General features: G+C 39.6%; 1 protein-coding gene across 2 annotated transcripts in view; it reads left to right on the top strand.

The window, feature by feature from the left end:
* The window catches only part of REC114 (REC114 meiotic recombination protein), a 94202-nt gene that overhangs the window by 63585 nt on the left and 13181 nt on the right, over nucleotides 1-17436 (top strand). The window contains exon 3 of one of the 2 annotated variants that reach the window (XM_045848682.1): nucleotides 14570-14653. The exons of the other annotated variant lie outside the window; for it this stretch is intronic. Coding sequence (XP_045704638.1) covers nucleotides 14570-14653 — 84 coding nt within the window. The remainder of the gene's footprint in view (nucleotides 1-14569; nucleotides 14654-17436) is intronic. 2 annotated transcript variants of the gene reach the window in all.

A 17436-nucleotide genomic window follows, 5' to 3' on the forward strand; every position in this document is an offset into this window, starting at 1 on the left:
CCCTTCCCCTTCTTTCCACCATTACAGCCCCCTCCCCTCTGGTTACTGTCAATCTGTTCCATGTTTCCTAGTTTCTGGTTCTGTTTTGCTCATTAGTTTATTTTGTTCATTACATTCCTCTTTTAAGTGAGATCATACGGTTTTTGTCTTCTGTCACCTGGTTTATTTCACATAGCATAATACTCTCCAGTTCCATCTATGCTGTCGCAAAAGGTAGGAGTTCCTTCTTTCTTTCTGATGCACAATATTCCATTGTATAGCTGTACCACAGTTTTACGCTCCACTCATTTAGTGATGGGCACTTAGGCTATTTCCAGTCTTGGCTATTGTAAATAGAGCTTCTGTGAACATAGGCATGCTAAAGTTATTTTGAATTGGTGATTTGGGATTCTTAGGATGTGTTTCCAGCAGTGGAATTGGTGGGTCAAAAGACAGTTCCATTTTTAATTTCCTGAGGAAATTCCATACTGTTTTCCACAGTGGCTGCACCAGTGTGTGTTCCTACCAACAGTGCGCTAGGGTTCCCTTTTCTCCACATCCTCACCAGCATTTGTTGTTTATTGATTTGGTTATGATGGCCATTCTGACCAGTGTGAGGTGATTTCTCATTGTGGTTTTAATTTGCCTCCCTCTGATGGCTAGTGATGTTAAGCATTTTTTCATATAGGGATGGGCCATCTGTATGTCCTCCTTGGAGAAGTGTCTATTCAGGTCCTTTGCCCATTTTTTAAAAGATTTTTAAAATTTATTTATTTAGACAGAGGGGAAGGGAGGGAGAAAGAGAGGTAGAGAAAATCGATGTATGAGAGATATATATCAGTTGGTTATATATAACTTACCTCCAACTGGGGGCCTGGAGTGCAACCCAGGCATGTGCCATGACCAGAAATTGAACTGATGACCTTTTGGTTCTCAGGCCAGCACTCAATACACTGAGCTACACCAGCGAGGGCATCTTTGCCCATTTTCTATTTTGGGTTGTCTTCCTGTTCTTGAATCATATGAGTTTTTTATATATTTTGGTGATTAAGCCCTTGTCTGGTCTATCATTGGCAAATATGTCTACCCATACAGTAGATTCCCTTTTCATTTTGATGATGGCTTCTTTAGCCATGCAGAAACTTCTTAATTTGATATAGTACCATTTGTTTATCTTTTCCTTTATTTCCCTTGCCTTAAGGGATATATTTGCAAAAAGTATTGGTATGTGAAATAGCAATGTTCCATAGCTATGTGGAATGTCTGAAATTTTACTGCCTATGTTTTCTGCTAGGACTTTTATGGTATTATGACTTATATTTAAGTCCTTTATCCATTTTTTAATGATGTCTATTCTTTTTTTAAAAGATTTTATTTATTTATTTTTAGAGAGGGAAGGGAGGGAAAAAGAGAGAGAAATACCAATGTGTGGTTGCTGGGGGCTGTGGCCTGCAACCCAGGCATGTGCCCTGACTGGGAATCAAACCTGCGATGCTTTGGTTCACAGCCTGCGCTCAATCCACTGAGCTATGCCAGCCAGGGCCCTTTATCCATTTTGAGTTTATTCTAGTGTATGGTATTAGTTGGTAGTCTAGTTTCATTTTCTTACATGTACCAGTCCAGTTCTCCCAACACCATTTATTAAAGAGATTGTTTTTACTTAATTGTATGCTTGTGCCACCTTTGTCAAATATTAATTGACCATAGAGACATGGGCTTATTTCTAAGCTCTCTATTCTCTTCCACTGATCTATGTTTTTGTTCTTTTGCCCATACCAGACTGTCTTCATTACAGTGGCCTTGTAGGAAAAATGTCAAGTACTATGATCCCTCAGATTTTGTTCTTCTTTCTCAGAATTGCTGAGGCTATTGGGGGTATTTTTTAGTCCCATATAAATTTTTGGAATATTTGTTCTAGATCTGTGAAATATGCCATTGATATTTTAATAGAAATGGCTTTGAATCTGCAGATTGCTTTGGTAGTATGGACATTTTAATGATGTTAATACTTCAGCCAGGGCCCAGTTTTCTTTCTAAGTACATTTTATTGATTATGCTATTACAGTTGTCCCATTATTTTTTCTCCCATTTGTTCTCCTCTGCCTGGTACCCCCATTCCCTCCAGCATCCCCCTCTTAGTTCATGTTCATGGGTCATCCATATACGTTCTTTGGCTTCACCATTTCCTATACTATTCTTAATATCCCCCTGTCTATTTTGTACCTACCATTTATGCTTCTTATTCCCTGTACCTTTTTCCCCATCTCCCCCTTTCCCCTCCCCACTGATATCCCTCCATGTGATCTCCCTTTCTGTGATTCTGTTCTGGTTCTAGTTGTTAGCTTAGTTTGTTTTTGTTTTGTTTTTTTAGGTTCAGTTGTTGGTAGTTGTGAGTTTGTTGTCATTTTACTGTTCATAGTTTTCTTTTTCTTAAGTAAGTCCCTTTACATTTCATATAATAAGGGCTTGGTGATGATAAATTCCTTTAACTTTACCTTATCTGGATGCACTTTATCTCCCCAACCAGTTTTCTAGTTGTTTATGATAGGAGTATAATTTTTGACCCTCTTATTCCTTCTTGGCCAGAAAAGGCATCATAACTTTTAATCTCCTCAGATCTTCTCCCAAAATAGATCAAATAGGACTGCAAAGCCAAAGACCCATCGATAACACCTAGAACAAAACTAGATGACTGGGCATTTCTGTGACCTTCCAGATATGAGTGGGAGAGGCTAAATCACTGACAGACCCATGCAATGCTGCTTGTACAGGAAGAAATGGAGTTTCTCATACCTTGAGATTACTAAGGGCAGGTCAGGACTCAGGAGTCAACTTGAAAAGTTCTCACCACCAAAGAGAGACAATTTGCAAGTCAGTAAGTACAGTGAACTGAAACAGCAAATACATTTAAATTTGTGAGTTTCCAATGAGACTTTAAAAAACCCTCATTGTCATACTAAGAAACTACCTCATTATGTTGAAAACTGGCAGATAAAAGAAGCAAGCATTTATCCTGCCTCTCCTACTCTCCTGTTTTAATCTAGAGTAACAAAGTAATAGATGAGACAAAGTTTCTCCTTATACTTGCATTTCAGCTCATAAATTAAGGATAAATGAAAAAACTAACACATCATTTACAACCACTGATGAAATTAATGGGTCTATGTAGTGATGATCCATGGCTACTAACTTCACCAAGAAAAAGGATGAAAAAAGATGAAAAGACATTTCTATGGAATCATATACCACCATCTACAAAGTAATCTTGCAAATTATTGGGGGGGGGTGCAGAATCAAGCCTTGAACGTGATCAAGCATATTAATATAAGTACCAGTCTGCAGGAATTACAGGAGACAGAGACACATATTAAAAGACACCATGGGGATATAATAACACGACTTAGTGAAGGTAATTCTGTTGAGTTGGGGCTTAGCAAAACACAGACTGTCAGACACTCTGGTCCATTGCCTGTTTTTGTATGATGACTTGTGAGCTAACAGTAGTTTTTATACTTTTGAATTATTTTTTAAAAGATTTTATTTATTTATTTTTAGAGAGGGAAGGAAGGGAGAAAGAGAGAAAGAAACATCAATGTGCGGTTGCTGGAGGCCATGGCCTGCAACCCAGGCACATGCCCTGACTGGGAATCGAACCTGCGATGCTTTGGTTTGCAGCCTATGCTCAATCCACTGAGCTATGCCAGCCAGGGCTATACTTTTAAATTCTTGAAAAAATCAAAATAATAATATTTTGTAAGTTGTGAAAATTATATGAAATTCAAATTTCAGTGTTCACAAATCCAGTTTCATTGGAACACAGTCATGCTCATTTGTGCATTGCCTGTGGATGTGTTCATGCTACAAGAGCAGAGTTGTGTGGTTGTAACAGACTGTAGGGGGCTGCAAAACCTAAAATATTTACTTACTGACCCTTTAGAGGAATAAAAATGCATTAATCCCTAATCTAGAGGAGGAAGGATCCAGTTTTTTCAACAATAAATTGCAAGGGAAAAAGATAAAAGGAAGAACCAATAGTATAAAAGAGACTCAGTTATCACAATATGTGGATCTTATTTGGATCCCTATTTAAAAAAAAACTGAAACAATGTTAAAAAGTTAATAAAATCAGAAATATGAACAGTGACAAAAATATTTGATATAAAAAGTTGTTCCTTTTTAAGGCATGGTAATGGTTCTGTGTTTATGTTTTAAGAACAGTCCTTAGCTTTTAGAGATGCATTCTGAAATATTTACAGATGTCGGGATTTGTTTCAGAATGATCCTGGCAGTGAGAGTTACTGGGTGTGGGCATTCGTGAAATAAAATCGGCCACACTGTGAAACGTGTTGTGATTAGAAGATGGGTGCATGGTGGTTCATCATATTATTTTACTGTTTTCTCTGCTTTTGTGTATGTTTGAAAATCTATATTACAGAAATGAAAGTATACCAATTATTTAAAAATAAAAGTTGTTTTTTAAATCATTTGAAGGACCATTTTCTCTGGCCCTTTGAATCTAATGACTCTTTTCTCTGCTTCTATAGAAACACGAAACTTTCCACTTTGATTGTTGCTGTGAAATGGCTATTTGTTGGATTTACCCTAATTGTTAGTTCCCCAGGGGAACTCTGGTCCTCTGGTGTCAGTCACAGGGCTTGGCATGGACCGTGGTACATAATAAATATTTTTGGAACAAATTGTGACTTTTCATAGCATATCATGATTTCTTTATGTTAAACATTCTAAAACGTAGTAGTCCTTATGTATTAACATTACTCATTAATTTTATTTATCTTACCTCTTTTAAGTCAGGAAAATTATAACTCCAAAATAAAGTAAGTTATTGCATGGCCATGTTAGTTTGAGTCATCTCAGTCTGAGATAGGATAATGTTTATTTATCTTCATGCTAAGTGTGGAGTCAGTCCTTCTAAGTAAGAATTATTTCTTCTCCAAGCACAATATTGTGTATTTCTGAATGCAGTGGAAATATCCATATTCAAATCTAAGGTCAAAATCTAATCATCAAACCCAACTATAAATTTTTATCTACCTTGTTGCTCCCTTTTATTTGCTTAATAAATAACAATTGGTTGTGATTTAAATTTTAAATACCCCAATTCTTTTGCTTGCTTTCTTCTCTCTGTACATTATCTTCATAATCTATAGCAGATCCTTTATCAGGGATACCTTTTTTCCTGCTTTCAGTGTAATTTGAACCTCACAAACCCTGAGCTCTAGGGCAAGTGAGTGAGAAACAGAACCCTGAAGCTTAAACCAGGATCTAAGTTTTAAATAAATAACCTGGCACCTAAACACCTCACATTCCTCAAGAAACCTTTTGATACTCTGGGCTTGGGGACTATGTGAATTGTCAAGTGATTAGTCATCAAGTTATTTTTGTAACTATAATTCTCCTATGCTGTTTTCCTCTGAATCAGGGTATTTATAGCAGGTATGGGCCCTTTGTCATTTCCATAAAAGTAAGTCTCTATGTTTTCTTCAAAGCACTTATGATCGTATCTGGCATGGTTTTAAAGCTAGTTACCTAGCTAAGTGCCATTCGTCCTCACGATGCCCTCCTGGCCTGCTCAGACTGTAGGTGAGACTCAGTCAGAGCTGAGAGGTGTCTGAAGCACTGGGGAGATGAGCTCAATAGGGGAGATGAGCTCAATGACAGAATCAACAGCAAGGGAAATGGAGTTCGGTGAGGGTGAGGGCATAGGTAGTTTTTCCACCATCCTTGAACATCAGGTTGTCTACATCTAATCTCTGCATTTGTTATTTAGATATTTTCCTTCTTTATTTTGATGGCTTCCTTTTGTTTATCTTTATGGTAACTTAATTATTTAGGAAAACGGAAGCCACAAAAAACATGGATAGCTGAAATGTAAAATTGAACTTCCTAATTTATAATATATGGAAACCAAAAACTTGAGGCTCTCTTTATATAAAAGTGTTGTGCGACACCTCACCTTGGAATCTTGTGGCATTCTGGCCACTGCTGCACCTCAGGGAGACTGTGCCAGAGGCGGACAGCATGAGAGGACAGGTCAGTGTGTGATCGGAGAGAGTGAGGCGGGTGGGGGAGTTGGTGGTGTCTGATATTGGCACTCTTTTGTTATTCAACAGACATGCAAGATATTGGGTTGACCAAAGAGTTCATTATGTTCTTTTTGTACAGTGACTCTAGTAGTACTTAGTTGTCTTTAACTTCATTTGAAATAATTTTGTTAGATTGTATTGTGACATCTGTCATATTAGCGTGCATTTTATAAACTTATTAAAATTGGTGAGTTTTTGTGCAGCCAGTTTAATATTGAAGATAAAAGAAGATACGTAGCATTTTGGGTGTATCGTGCTTTACTATTTCTTTTTTTAAATATATTTTATTGATTATGCTATTACAGTTGTCCCATTTCCCCCCCCTCACTCCCTTCCACCCTGTATACCCTCTCCCACCCATATCCCTCCCCTTTAGTCATGTCCATGTGTCATACTTATAAGTTCTTTAGCTTCTACATTTCCCATACTATTCTTACCCTCCCCCTATCTATTTTCCACCTACAATCTATGCTACTTATTCTCTGTACCTTTTCCCCCTCTCCTCCCACTCCCCTGTTGCTAACCCTCCATGTGATCTCCATTTCTGTGGTTCTTTTCCTGTTCTAGTTGTTTGCTTAGTTTCTTTTGGTTTTGCTTTAGGTGTGGTTGTTAATAATTGTGAGTTTGCTGTCCTTTTACTATACATGTTTTTTCTGTATCTTCTTTTCTTAGATAAGTCCCCTTAACATTTGATAAAATAAGGGTTTGGTGATGATGAACTCCTTGAACTTGACCTTATCTGAGAAGCACTTTATCTTCCCTTCCATTCTAAATGAAAGCTTTGCTGGATAGAGTAATCTGTGATATAGATCCTTGTCTTTCATGACTTGGAATATTTCTTTCCAGCCCCTTCTTGCCTGTAAGGTCTCTTTTGAAAAATCAGCTGACAGTCTGATGGGAACTCCTTTGTAGGTGACTGTCCCCTTATCTCTTGCTGCTTCTAGGATTCTCTCCTTCATTTTTACCTTGGCTAATGTAATGATGATGTGCCCTGGTGTGTTTCTTCTTGGGTCCAACTTCTTTGGGGCTCTCTGAGCTTCCTGGACTTCCTGAAAGTCTATTTCCTTTGCCAGATTGGGGAAGTTTTCCTTTATTATTTGTTCAAATACGTGTTCAATCTGTTGCTTTTCCTCTTCCCCTTCTGGTACCCCTATAATTCGGATGTTGGAACGTTTAAAGATGTCCTGGAGGTTCCTAAGCTTCTCCTCGGTTTTTTTGAATTCTTATTTCTTCATTCTTTCCTGTTTGGTTGTTTCTTTCTTCCTTCTGGTCCACTCTATTGTTTTGAGTCCCAGTTTCCTTCCCTTCACTATTGGTTCTCCGTGCATCTTCCTTCATCTCTTTTATGGTAACCTGCATTTTTTCATGTAATTTGTACCCAAAATCAACCAATTCCGTGAGCTTTCTGATCACCAGTGTTTTGAATTGTGCATCTGATAGATTGGCTATCTCTTGGTCGCTCAAAAGGATGAGCCCTGGAGCATTGATCTGTTTTACTGTTTGAGACATGTCTCTCTCTCTCTCTCTCTCCCTCTCTCTCTCCCTCTCTCTCCCCCTCCCCCCCCTCTCTCCCTCCCTCTCCCTCTCCCTCTCCCTCTCTCTCTCTCTCTCTCTCTTGGTCTGGTCGCTCCTGTTATGGTGAGGGGTGGAGCCTTAGGTGTTCATCTGGGCTGGGCACCCCAGTCGCTAGATTGTGACATTGTATGTGGGGGCGGGGGCGGGGGTGGGGGGGAACAATGGTGGTAGCTCCGCTCTCCTGGGACCCAGTCCCTTCCCTGGGATCCTGGGCTACCCGCTTTGCCCTGGTCCACAATCGCCACCTCACTGGGTCTGCCAGCTGCCATTCGCGTACTCAGGGTCCACGTGCAGCGACCCGTGCTGCAACCAGTGCCCGGCTGCTTGTCTCTGCTCCTCCTACCGATCTGAATGAACGGGTGTACTTCAACTTCTTGGCTCTCCGACTTCCATTCAGATAAATTCTCTGTCAGTTCTGGGTGTTATTCTGCCTCTAAATTGTTGTTGTTCTAATCTTGGTTGTGCGTGGAGGTAATGGTGCGTCCACCTATGCCTCTATCTTGCCTGGAAGTCTCCATGCTTTACTATTTCAAGACGGTAAAAGTGCAAATGAAACACAAAAAAGATTTGTGCAGTGTGTGGAGAAGGTTCTATGAGTGATCTAACATGTCAAAAGTAGTTTGCAAAGTTTCTTGGTACTATCGACATTTTGGCCAAATAATTCTTTGCTGTGAGGCTGTCTGATGCATTGGAAGATGTTTAGCGGCACCCCTGCCCTTTACCCACTAGAAGCCAATAGTGGGAAATAGTTGGCATACTCAAAATATCCAAATCACTTTCACCAAAGTTACTGGTGAAAATGAAAAATGTATCTTTTATTTTATGGGAAAAATGTAACGGACTTTTTGGTCAACCTAATACAAAGATGAAAGCATGGTTCTTGCTCTTGTGGAGTTGGCAGTAAAGTGGGAGCTGGAGAAAGTGAGGAGTTGAGTGACAGACACATCCACAGACATTGTGGTGTATATACCTCCCGACTACTAACTTCAGTGTGGACTTTTCAGCCCTTAGTTTTACCCCATACTGACCACATCTACTTGAAAGTTTCCCCCTCTTAGCTTCCACATCACTCTGTCCTGGACATGGTTTCTTGGTACCAACTTCTGTTCTGTCTATGATAATTTGGTATTTCCTAGAGTTCTCTGTTCTCTTTTTCTTCCCACCCTATACTATCAGTTCCCAACCTTTTTCCCCACCAGCAGTTCCAAAGAATATGACAGACTCTCATCAGTTAATGGTGGCTTTTTATGGCAGTGACTTTTGATTGATGGGCAGGGGGCGAACATCCTAAGTACCAGGGGAAGAAGCTCCCTGGGCAATTTTGAGGCATACTTCCCTGGGGCAGACTCTGTGGCCAGCCGTGGCAGGAGCTCACAATGGTCAATGAAGGTGTTAGTAGTGGCGCACACAGCATTTTGTCAGGGGCACAGAGCAGGCCACTTAACTAAGTCAGGAAAGGCTGCACAGAAGAGCCGTTAGATGAGCTAAACTCAATGTGTACGCCTTAAAGGAAATTCAAAGAAGTAGGTTTTCAAAGATAGGAAGACCAGTTATTAAAATGCAGGAATATATGAATGACAAGTGGTTAGGAACACAGACTTCTTTACTAAATCCCAAAACATTACAATGAAAAAGCTCTTTCTGAATCCTAAACATGATTAGTATAAATCAAAGAAAAAAAAATGTTCTGTATCATTGATGCAATAAATTGGTGGACCACTCTGCCCCCAAGAAATGATGCTGACATGAAAAATTCTTAATGAATTTTAATAGAGAGCTTCATTCTTTAGTTCATTTACTCAATAAAACTTGAAGCATTTTCTAGTGTCAAATATCATGATAGGTGCTATCTTGTATATACACTAGTGAGAAAAACAGACATAGCCCCTAGACATTAAGTAAATAATCACTATAGGCAGAGAGAGAGAGAAATGCTATGGGGAAAAAAAGTGAGTGCTATGGGAAAGTGTAACAGGGTGTCCCAACTGAGATTAGGGGTGAAATGAACAATGATTAGAGGCTAAATGAGCCAAAAGGCAGGGTATAGAGGCAGAGAGAAGAGATATATGAAGTCTAAGGCAAAACAGTTTGGACAAACTGATGAAGAGCTGAGAAGTGGCTCAAGTAAGAAAGAGGTGCTGCAGGAAGGAAGGCCGCAGCTGGCCCCATGCAGAGTCTTAACTGGGGTGGCTGCTGGGGCTGAACATTGGGATAGTTGCTGGGGACTCAGGAGGTAATAAGACATTCTAGAACCTGCCTCACCCTGCCTAGGGAGTCCTCCTCATTTCAACTGGGGAGGAAGACATGTAACTAGTTATGATGGAGTGTGATAAGTACAACAGATCCTGAGGGAGCATAGACTTCTGAGAGATCAACCAAATTTGTCTTGTGGGCAATGGTTGAGATAACACTGGTTTTAAAAGATAAGTGAGGAAAGAAGGCCATTTCAGGAACAAGCTGCACCATGAAATCAAGTTGTGAGGAGCGTGACATTTGCAGAACTGTAGGGAGTTCTGTGTGGTTCTAATATAGTTCAGTGTGGCTCTAGTATCTTTGTTTAGAAGAGCTGAAGGAAATAGTCCCTCATGAAAGGCAGAAGCTGAATCTAAGAGACCTCTATGCCCTGAGGAATTTTCACTGCATCCTGCAAGTGTTTCCTGTGATGGGGTGGGGGTGGGTTGGGGTGTGGATGAGGGGGTAATGGGTGACCGCACTGAAATGGAGTAACTGCATCACATTTTTGTTTTACAAAGACTAGTCTGGCAGTACCACAGATAGATTGAGAAATGGCCTGGAGGAAGGGGGACCGATTAAGAAGATATTGCAGTAACCCTGGGAGAACTGCTGGCAGCCTGATTTGGCAATGACAATGTAAAGGGGGAGAAGGGTCAGATGAAGAAGCTGTTTGAGGACAGAAGCTCTTGGATCTGACTGGTGTTGGGGGAGGAGTAGGGAAAAAGGACTCAGGCATGACACCAGGTTACTCACCCGGGTGACTGGCTGTGTTGATGCCATTCACTGAGGCAACTGTGCAGAAGTGGTGATGTGTGTGGAGAAGCAGTGCCACTCCTACTGGGCAGGCACCTGGAGAGAGGGCTGTAGAAGAAGTCCTCTAGGTCCCAAACTGGACTAGGCATAGGAAGAGGTAAGATCAGTCCAGGTCCAAGAGCTCATTGTTCCTTTTCCAATTTAATACATTTTTATTTTAGAATAGTTTTACAATAGCCAAGTGTTGGAAGCAACCTAGGTGCCCATCAGTAAATGAATGGATCAAAAAACTATGGTACATTTACACAACGGAATTCTATGCAGCACAAAGAAAGAAGGAGCTCCTACCCTTTGGGACAGCATGGATGGAGCTGGAAAGCATTATGATAAGCGAAATAAGCCAGGCAGTGAAAGACAAATACCATATGATCTCACCTTTATCAAGAACCTAAATAACAAAACAAAGAAACAAGCAAAATATAACCAAAGACACTGAAATAGAGAACAGGCTGACAGTGACCAGAGGGAGAAGGGAGGGAATTTCAGGGGAAAAGGGGAAGGGTTTGAAGGAACAAGTATAAAGGAGACATGGACAAAAACTAGGGGTGGGTAGAAATGGGAGGGAGGTGGGGAGGGTTGGGTGGGTGGGCTGGGATGGGAGTAAAAGATAGAAAATTGTACTTCAACAACAATTAAAATTTTTAAAAAAATGAAAAAAAATGCTGAGAAAATGTCTCTCACACCCACTAATTTGCCCACTTTCAGGTGTTCTAAGTGGGTAAGTTTGTCGTCAAACCTGATATAACTATGAATAAATCTAAATCTCCAAAAACAAACAAAAAAAGGATAGTTTTATATTTACAGGAAAATTGTAAAGTGTGTAGAGTTCTTGTAGACTTAGCATTTCTTTAGGTCCTGCTACCTCTTCCCTGAGTTTGTCCCATAGTGGAATGGGTATCCTCTTTTGTGTAAATATTCCTGTTACACGTGCAGAAGAGGTTTATGTGGTTCAAAACTCAAAGCAATGTAAAAAGGCACACAGTAAAGATACTTGCTCCTGTCCCTACCCCCATCTGTACTGTTCACTCCCACTCCCTACAGACTACTGTTTTTATTAGTCTCTTGTGTACTGATCCTTCCATTTTTTTAAATGTAAATGCAAGCAAAGAGTAAGAATACAATCATGTGCTCTTTAGCTACCAGGATACATTCTGAGAATGCATCATTACATGATTCCATCATTAGGCAATTTCATAATTATGTGAACATCAGAGTGTACTTACACAAACTAGAGCCTACTACTATAATTGTATGTGCTGTAATTTTATATGACTGGCAACCTGATAGGTTTGTTTACCCCAGGACCACTGCAAACAGGTGAGTAGAAGGTTGCACTAGGGTGTCACCATGGCTATGATGTCACTAAGTGACAGGAATTTTTCAGCTTTTTATAATTGTGTGGAACCACTATTGTCCATTATTGACCAAAATGTTGTTGGACATGTATATATTGTGTCTTCCCTCCCTTATTTATATAAAACAAAGTGTACTATGGACATTGTGCTGTTGCTTGCTTTTTTGCTAAACAATATCCTTTACCCTGACTGGTATGGCTGAGTTGGTTGGGCATCGTCCCACAAAGTCACCAGTTCGACTCTGGATCAAGGTACATACATGACTGGGTTGCAAGCTTGGTCTCTGGTTGGAGCACATACAGAAGGCAACCAATTAATCTTTTTCTCTCACGTTGATGTTACTCTCCCTCCCTCCCTTCCTCTCTCTCTAAAAAAAAAAAATACATACTGAATTTCAAAGACTTAGTTTATATTCTCTTTTCTACTATTTTAATAATAACATTTTAATTGTTTACATATTGAAATAATGTTTGCTATATTTTTTAAAGATTTTATTTATTTACTTTTAGACATAGGTGAAGGAAGAGAGAAAGAGGAGGAGAGAAAAATCAATGTGTGGTTGCCTCTCGCATGTCTCCTACTGGGGACCTGGCCTACCAGGGACCAATGCCCTTACTGGGAATTGAACCCATGACTCTTTGGTTCACAGGTCTGTGCTCAGTCCACTGAGCCATATCAGCTAGGTCATAATGTTTGCTATATTAAGTTAAATAAAATAAAATGTTATCAATTTATTGTTTTTAAAATGTAGCTACTAGAAAATTTAAAATTAAATATGTGACTCCAATTATACTTCTACTGGACAGCAGTGATATAGTGCACCCATTATTTTTTAGTTTTATACTGTTCCATTGTGTACAGTACCAAACTTTTGTTTAACTAGCCTACTTGTTGATGCATACTTGTTGTTTTCAGTCTTCTGCCATTAAAAATGCGGAAATGCTTAAACTTGTCCATGCATCTCTACATACACATACAAGTTGATCTGTGAAATGAATTCTAGTACTGGGGTTGCTGTATTAAAGAGAAGCTGCATTTGTACTTTTGATATTGTCCAGTTGCCCTCCACAAGAGACGCACAAATCCTCACTCCCACCAGCAATGCATCTGAGTGCCAGCTTTCCCATGTACTGCTATTTTAAACTACAGCTTAGTGTTTTTGGATATAATAATGAACAACTCTCTTTGTTAATTCCAAGAGAGTCTGAAAAAGAAATTACAAATGGTTTGCCTAACTTCATTTTATTTTTTTTTAAAGATTGTATTTATTTATTTTTAGAGATAAGGGAAGGGAGAGAGAAAAAGAGGGAGAGAAACATGAATGTGTGGTTGCCTTTCATGCACCCTCTACTGAGGACCTGGCCTGCAACCAGGCATGTACCCTGACTGGGAATCGAACCGGCAACCCTTTGGTTCAAAGGCCAGTGCTCAGCCCACTGAGCTACACCAGCCCTAACTTCATTGTCTATTTAAAAAAAGAAGAAAAGAAAATCAACTATTGATGCTAAAACTCTTAGAATCAACATTTTAGAATTGACTCTCGTTTAAATGAAAACGTCAAGGAATTAACCTATACTGTTTTCCTGGGCTGTGAATTTCTATGAAAGTTTTATCATATTCAGATTTAGAAATGGAGATTTTTTTTCAGGGTTCCAAAGGATAAGGGACAACATTTTCTTTTATTTTTCAAGACTTCGAGATTTCTTGAGGTCCTACAGCTGCCTTCCCTGTGTGGGCAGCTGACATTACAAGGCAGAAAAGCTGCAGCATGCAGGTTTTACATGTTGTCAGTTTATCAGTTCCCTGGACTCATTTTACTAGAAACACATTCTAATTTAATGGGCTGCTTAACTGAGGAAATCCACTGACAACAAAATTGAAGCTCAGGAGCTGCTATAATTATTAGACAGTCAATCCTATTTACTTTATGAATAAGTTGTAGAAAAAGTTCATCTTTCCACCTTTAGGATTCAACTGTTTGTCCCTCTTTTGAGACTTGTGTGTGCTCTCTACTGCCTTCTTTGCCTTTTTCGTTTTTTCAAATTGAACTAAATATCATCTAAAGAACAAATTGCTTCAATTTTTCCATTTATAGTAATCTGAAAATAAGAGTCTCATGAAGAGAAATCTCACTATGTAGTTAGGGATGTGCAGTTAATAAACTAGTATAACAAATCCTTGGCTTTCAGGAATATAAACTCATATTTTGGCAAATCCTAGGCATAGAAGAATATAGCAAATATGACTATGGACATTTACTGTCTTTAATAGTTCATTGTTTTTCAATATGAAAAGATTAGGAAAAGGAACAAAAGGTGGGACTCTTCATGTTGCTGGTGCAGGAAGAGCCCTGGGACACAGGACTCCTGAGAAGGCCACCCTGGCATTGGCAGCATTGAGTTGTCGCTGTGCGTACAGTATAGGTAACCCCCACTTGCCACACTACAGCTATTCTTCATGTCCCTTTTTTTCCTTTATTGCTAATTATGCTTAATTATTTTGTTTCAGGAAGGATTTTCACTCATTGGTAGCAAGAACTGGTTGAAGATTGTAAGACGCATGGATTGTCTGTTGTTTGGAACAACAATAAAGGCAAGATGCTGTGTGGCCAACTGTCTTTAAGCAAAGACCATACCCTTCTCTTCTGTGTGCACATGGGGGGTGTGGGAACTTCTTTTTGCAGGTGAGATGGTACTGGAATAGTACATGTTTAAGGAAGGTTTGCATTATGAACAGAACATGAAACAAGGACTGTAGAAAGGCAGCAGCCTAGTTAGTAAGAGGGTGTTTCTGAGGAGCCAGAGATTTGACGATCTCTCTGAGGGGTGGGGCAGCTGTTCCCCATCTCCCAAAGACAGATGGAGGGGAGGTGGACTACTTCATTATTTACCTTGCTAGATGTTAAAAAGTTGTATATTTTTTAGTGCTTCACTGAATGTATGTTTTCATTTTTTTCTCTTTAATATTAAAAATTAAATTCCCTTTTCTTTGCTTTCTACCTGTATTAAATGTAAAGAATGATCCTCACCAAAGGAACATGTGGACTAATCAACTAGATTGTTTTCTTTGAGAAATAACATAAAAACTCAATCTGTTAACATTCACTGAATAATTTTGAAATTTAGGTGAAAGATCCTAATTTCTAATGGGCTTATAAACTAAAAGTTAGAAGAGGTCTTAAAGAGCATCTAATAGAGGGGCTTAACCTGGGGTCCACAGACCTGCCAAAGGGTCCTCAGAGAATTCAGGAGTCTAGGAACTGCATGGACTTTCACTGACGTCTAATTGAAATTTATCTTTTCCTTCAGTCAGGAATGTAGGCATCAGCCCACAGTCATATTAGACCTTTGCACCATTAGAAATCACAGACATTTTCATATCATTACAGTTATTTAAGACATCTGAGCTGTCACTTATGTTCACCACTACCTCAGAATTATGGTGGTTACTAGTTCTACTGCTAGATCTTTCTATGGAATATGTTAATAAGGAAACATGTATATTATTAGTTCACAAATTGGTATTTTAATATTGTAATAAACCATTTCAGTATAATTGGCTTCCTTGATAATCTTAATGTATTTTGTGTGATTAAAAAACATTGTTCTAGGAAGGGGTCCACTGACTTCACCAGATTTCCAAAGTGGTCTGAAGCACATACTCAAAAAAATTCATGAATCTCTGTTTTGCTCTTTACACATGAGGAAACTGAGTTTGGCGTGAGCCAATAACCAAGGTTATAACTAACTACTAGGGACCTGGGAAGCCCGTTCGTCTCCTGACTCCTAGCCTGGGACTGGGTCATGCAGATTGAATGTACATGTCTTTTAAAAGTTACACTATGCCATGTCTGATATTTGGGTTTTAATTTTTTCCTGATTATATAGTTATTTAAAATTTTAAATAACTATAAAGAGCAAAACAAAAACCAACCTAATTTTTCCACTCAAAAAATCATTATATTACAGACAACAGAATGCTAGTTATCAGAAGGGAAGGGGGGAAGGGGTTGCTAGGAGAGGACGAAGAGGTTAAATGAGATCAAATATATAGAGACAGAAGGAGCTGGAGTGTGCGGGGGTGAGCACATAAAAAGTATACCAATGGCATATAAAAATGCACATCTGAAACTAATGTTATTATAAACCAATATCACACAAAAATTTAATTAAAAATTTATCATTATTAACATTTTGACATTTTTACTAGGCATATATATTACATCAGCATTCAGATGCATGTGACAGAAATTCCAGGCATAATGGCCCCCCACAATAGGGGTTAATTTTTTTCACTAAATAAGAAATCCAGAAGTACTTCCAGCAAAGATGGAGGTGTAGGTAGACACACTGTGCTTTCTTGCACAACCAAAATAAGGACAACAAAAATTTAGAAACAAAATAACAACCAGTACTGACAGAAAATTGACCTATATGGAAGTCTGGCAACCAGGGAGTTAAAGTAGATACATTCATCCAGACTGGTAGGAGGGGCGGAGTTGGGCCGCTGCTGGGAGAGGGATCACAGCAAAACAAAAAGTGGTGGGTGGCTGGTGGACCCTGAACGTGCAATGCAGCAGTGGGCAGACCCAGTGAGGTGACAGTTGTGAAGCAGGGCATGACACACAAGGTAGCTGGCAGACCAGGCAGTCCCACATTTGTGCACAGATAAACCAGGCGAAACTGGGGAGGGAGACAGACATCGCAACCCAGGGCTCCAGCGCAGGGAAATAAAGCCTCAAAACACTGATTGAAAATACCTGTGGGGGTTGAGGTGCCGGGAGAGACTCCCAGCCCCACAGGCGAGTTCATTGGAGAGACCCACAGGGTCCTAGAACATGCACAAGCCCATGCACATAGGAATCAGCAACAGAAGGCCCCAATTTGCTTGGGAGAAGTGGTGGAAGTGACTGAAATCCGGCAGACAGCAGAGCAAGCACCATTGTTCCCTCTTAGACCCCTGCCCCACATACAGGGTCACAACCCAGCAACATGGGTTACCCCACCCAGGTCAACACCTAAGGCTCCTCCCCTCACGTAAGAGGTGTGACAAGACAAAAAAAAAAATGTCCCAAACAAAAGAACAGATCAAAGTTCCAGAACAAATACAACTAAGCAATGAAGAGCTAGACAACCTATCAGATGCACAGTTCAAAGCACTGGTGATCAGGATGCTCACAGAATTGGTTGAATTGGTCACAAATTAGGTGAATAAATGAAGGCTACATTAAGTTAAATAAAGGAAAATGTACAAGGAACCAATAGTGATGGCAAGGAAACTGGGACTCAAATCAATGGAGTGGACCAGAAGGAAGAAAGAAACATCCAATCAGAAAAGACTGAAGAAACAAGAATTCAAAAAAATGAGGAGAAGCT

Source organism: Phyllostomus hastatus, unplaced genomic scaffold (assembly GCF_019186645.2).
Source record: "Phyllostomus hastatus isolate PE091 unplaced genomic scaffold, TTU_PhHast_1.1 phas_contig_62, whole genome shotgun sequence".
Lineage (NCBI taxonomy): Eukaryota > Metazoa > Chordata > Mammalia > Chiroptera > Phyllostomidae > Phyllostomus > Phyllostomus hastatus.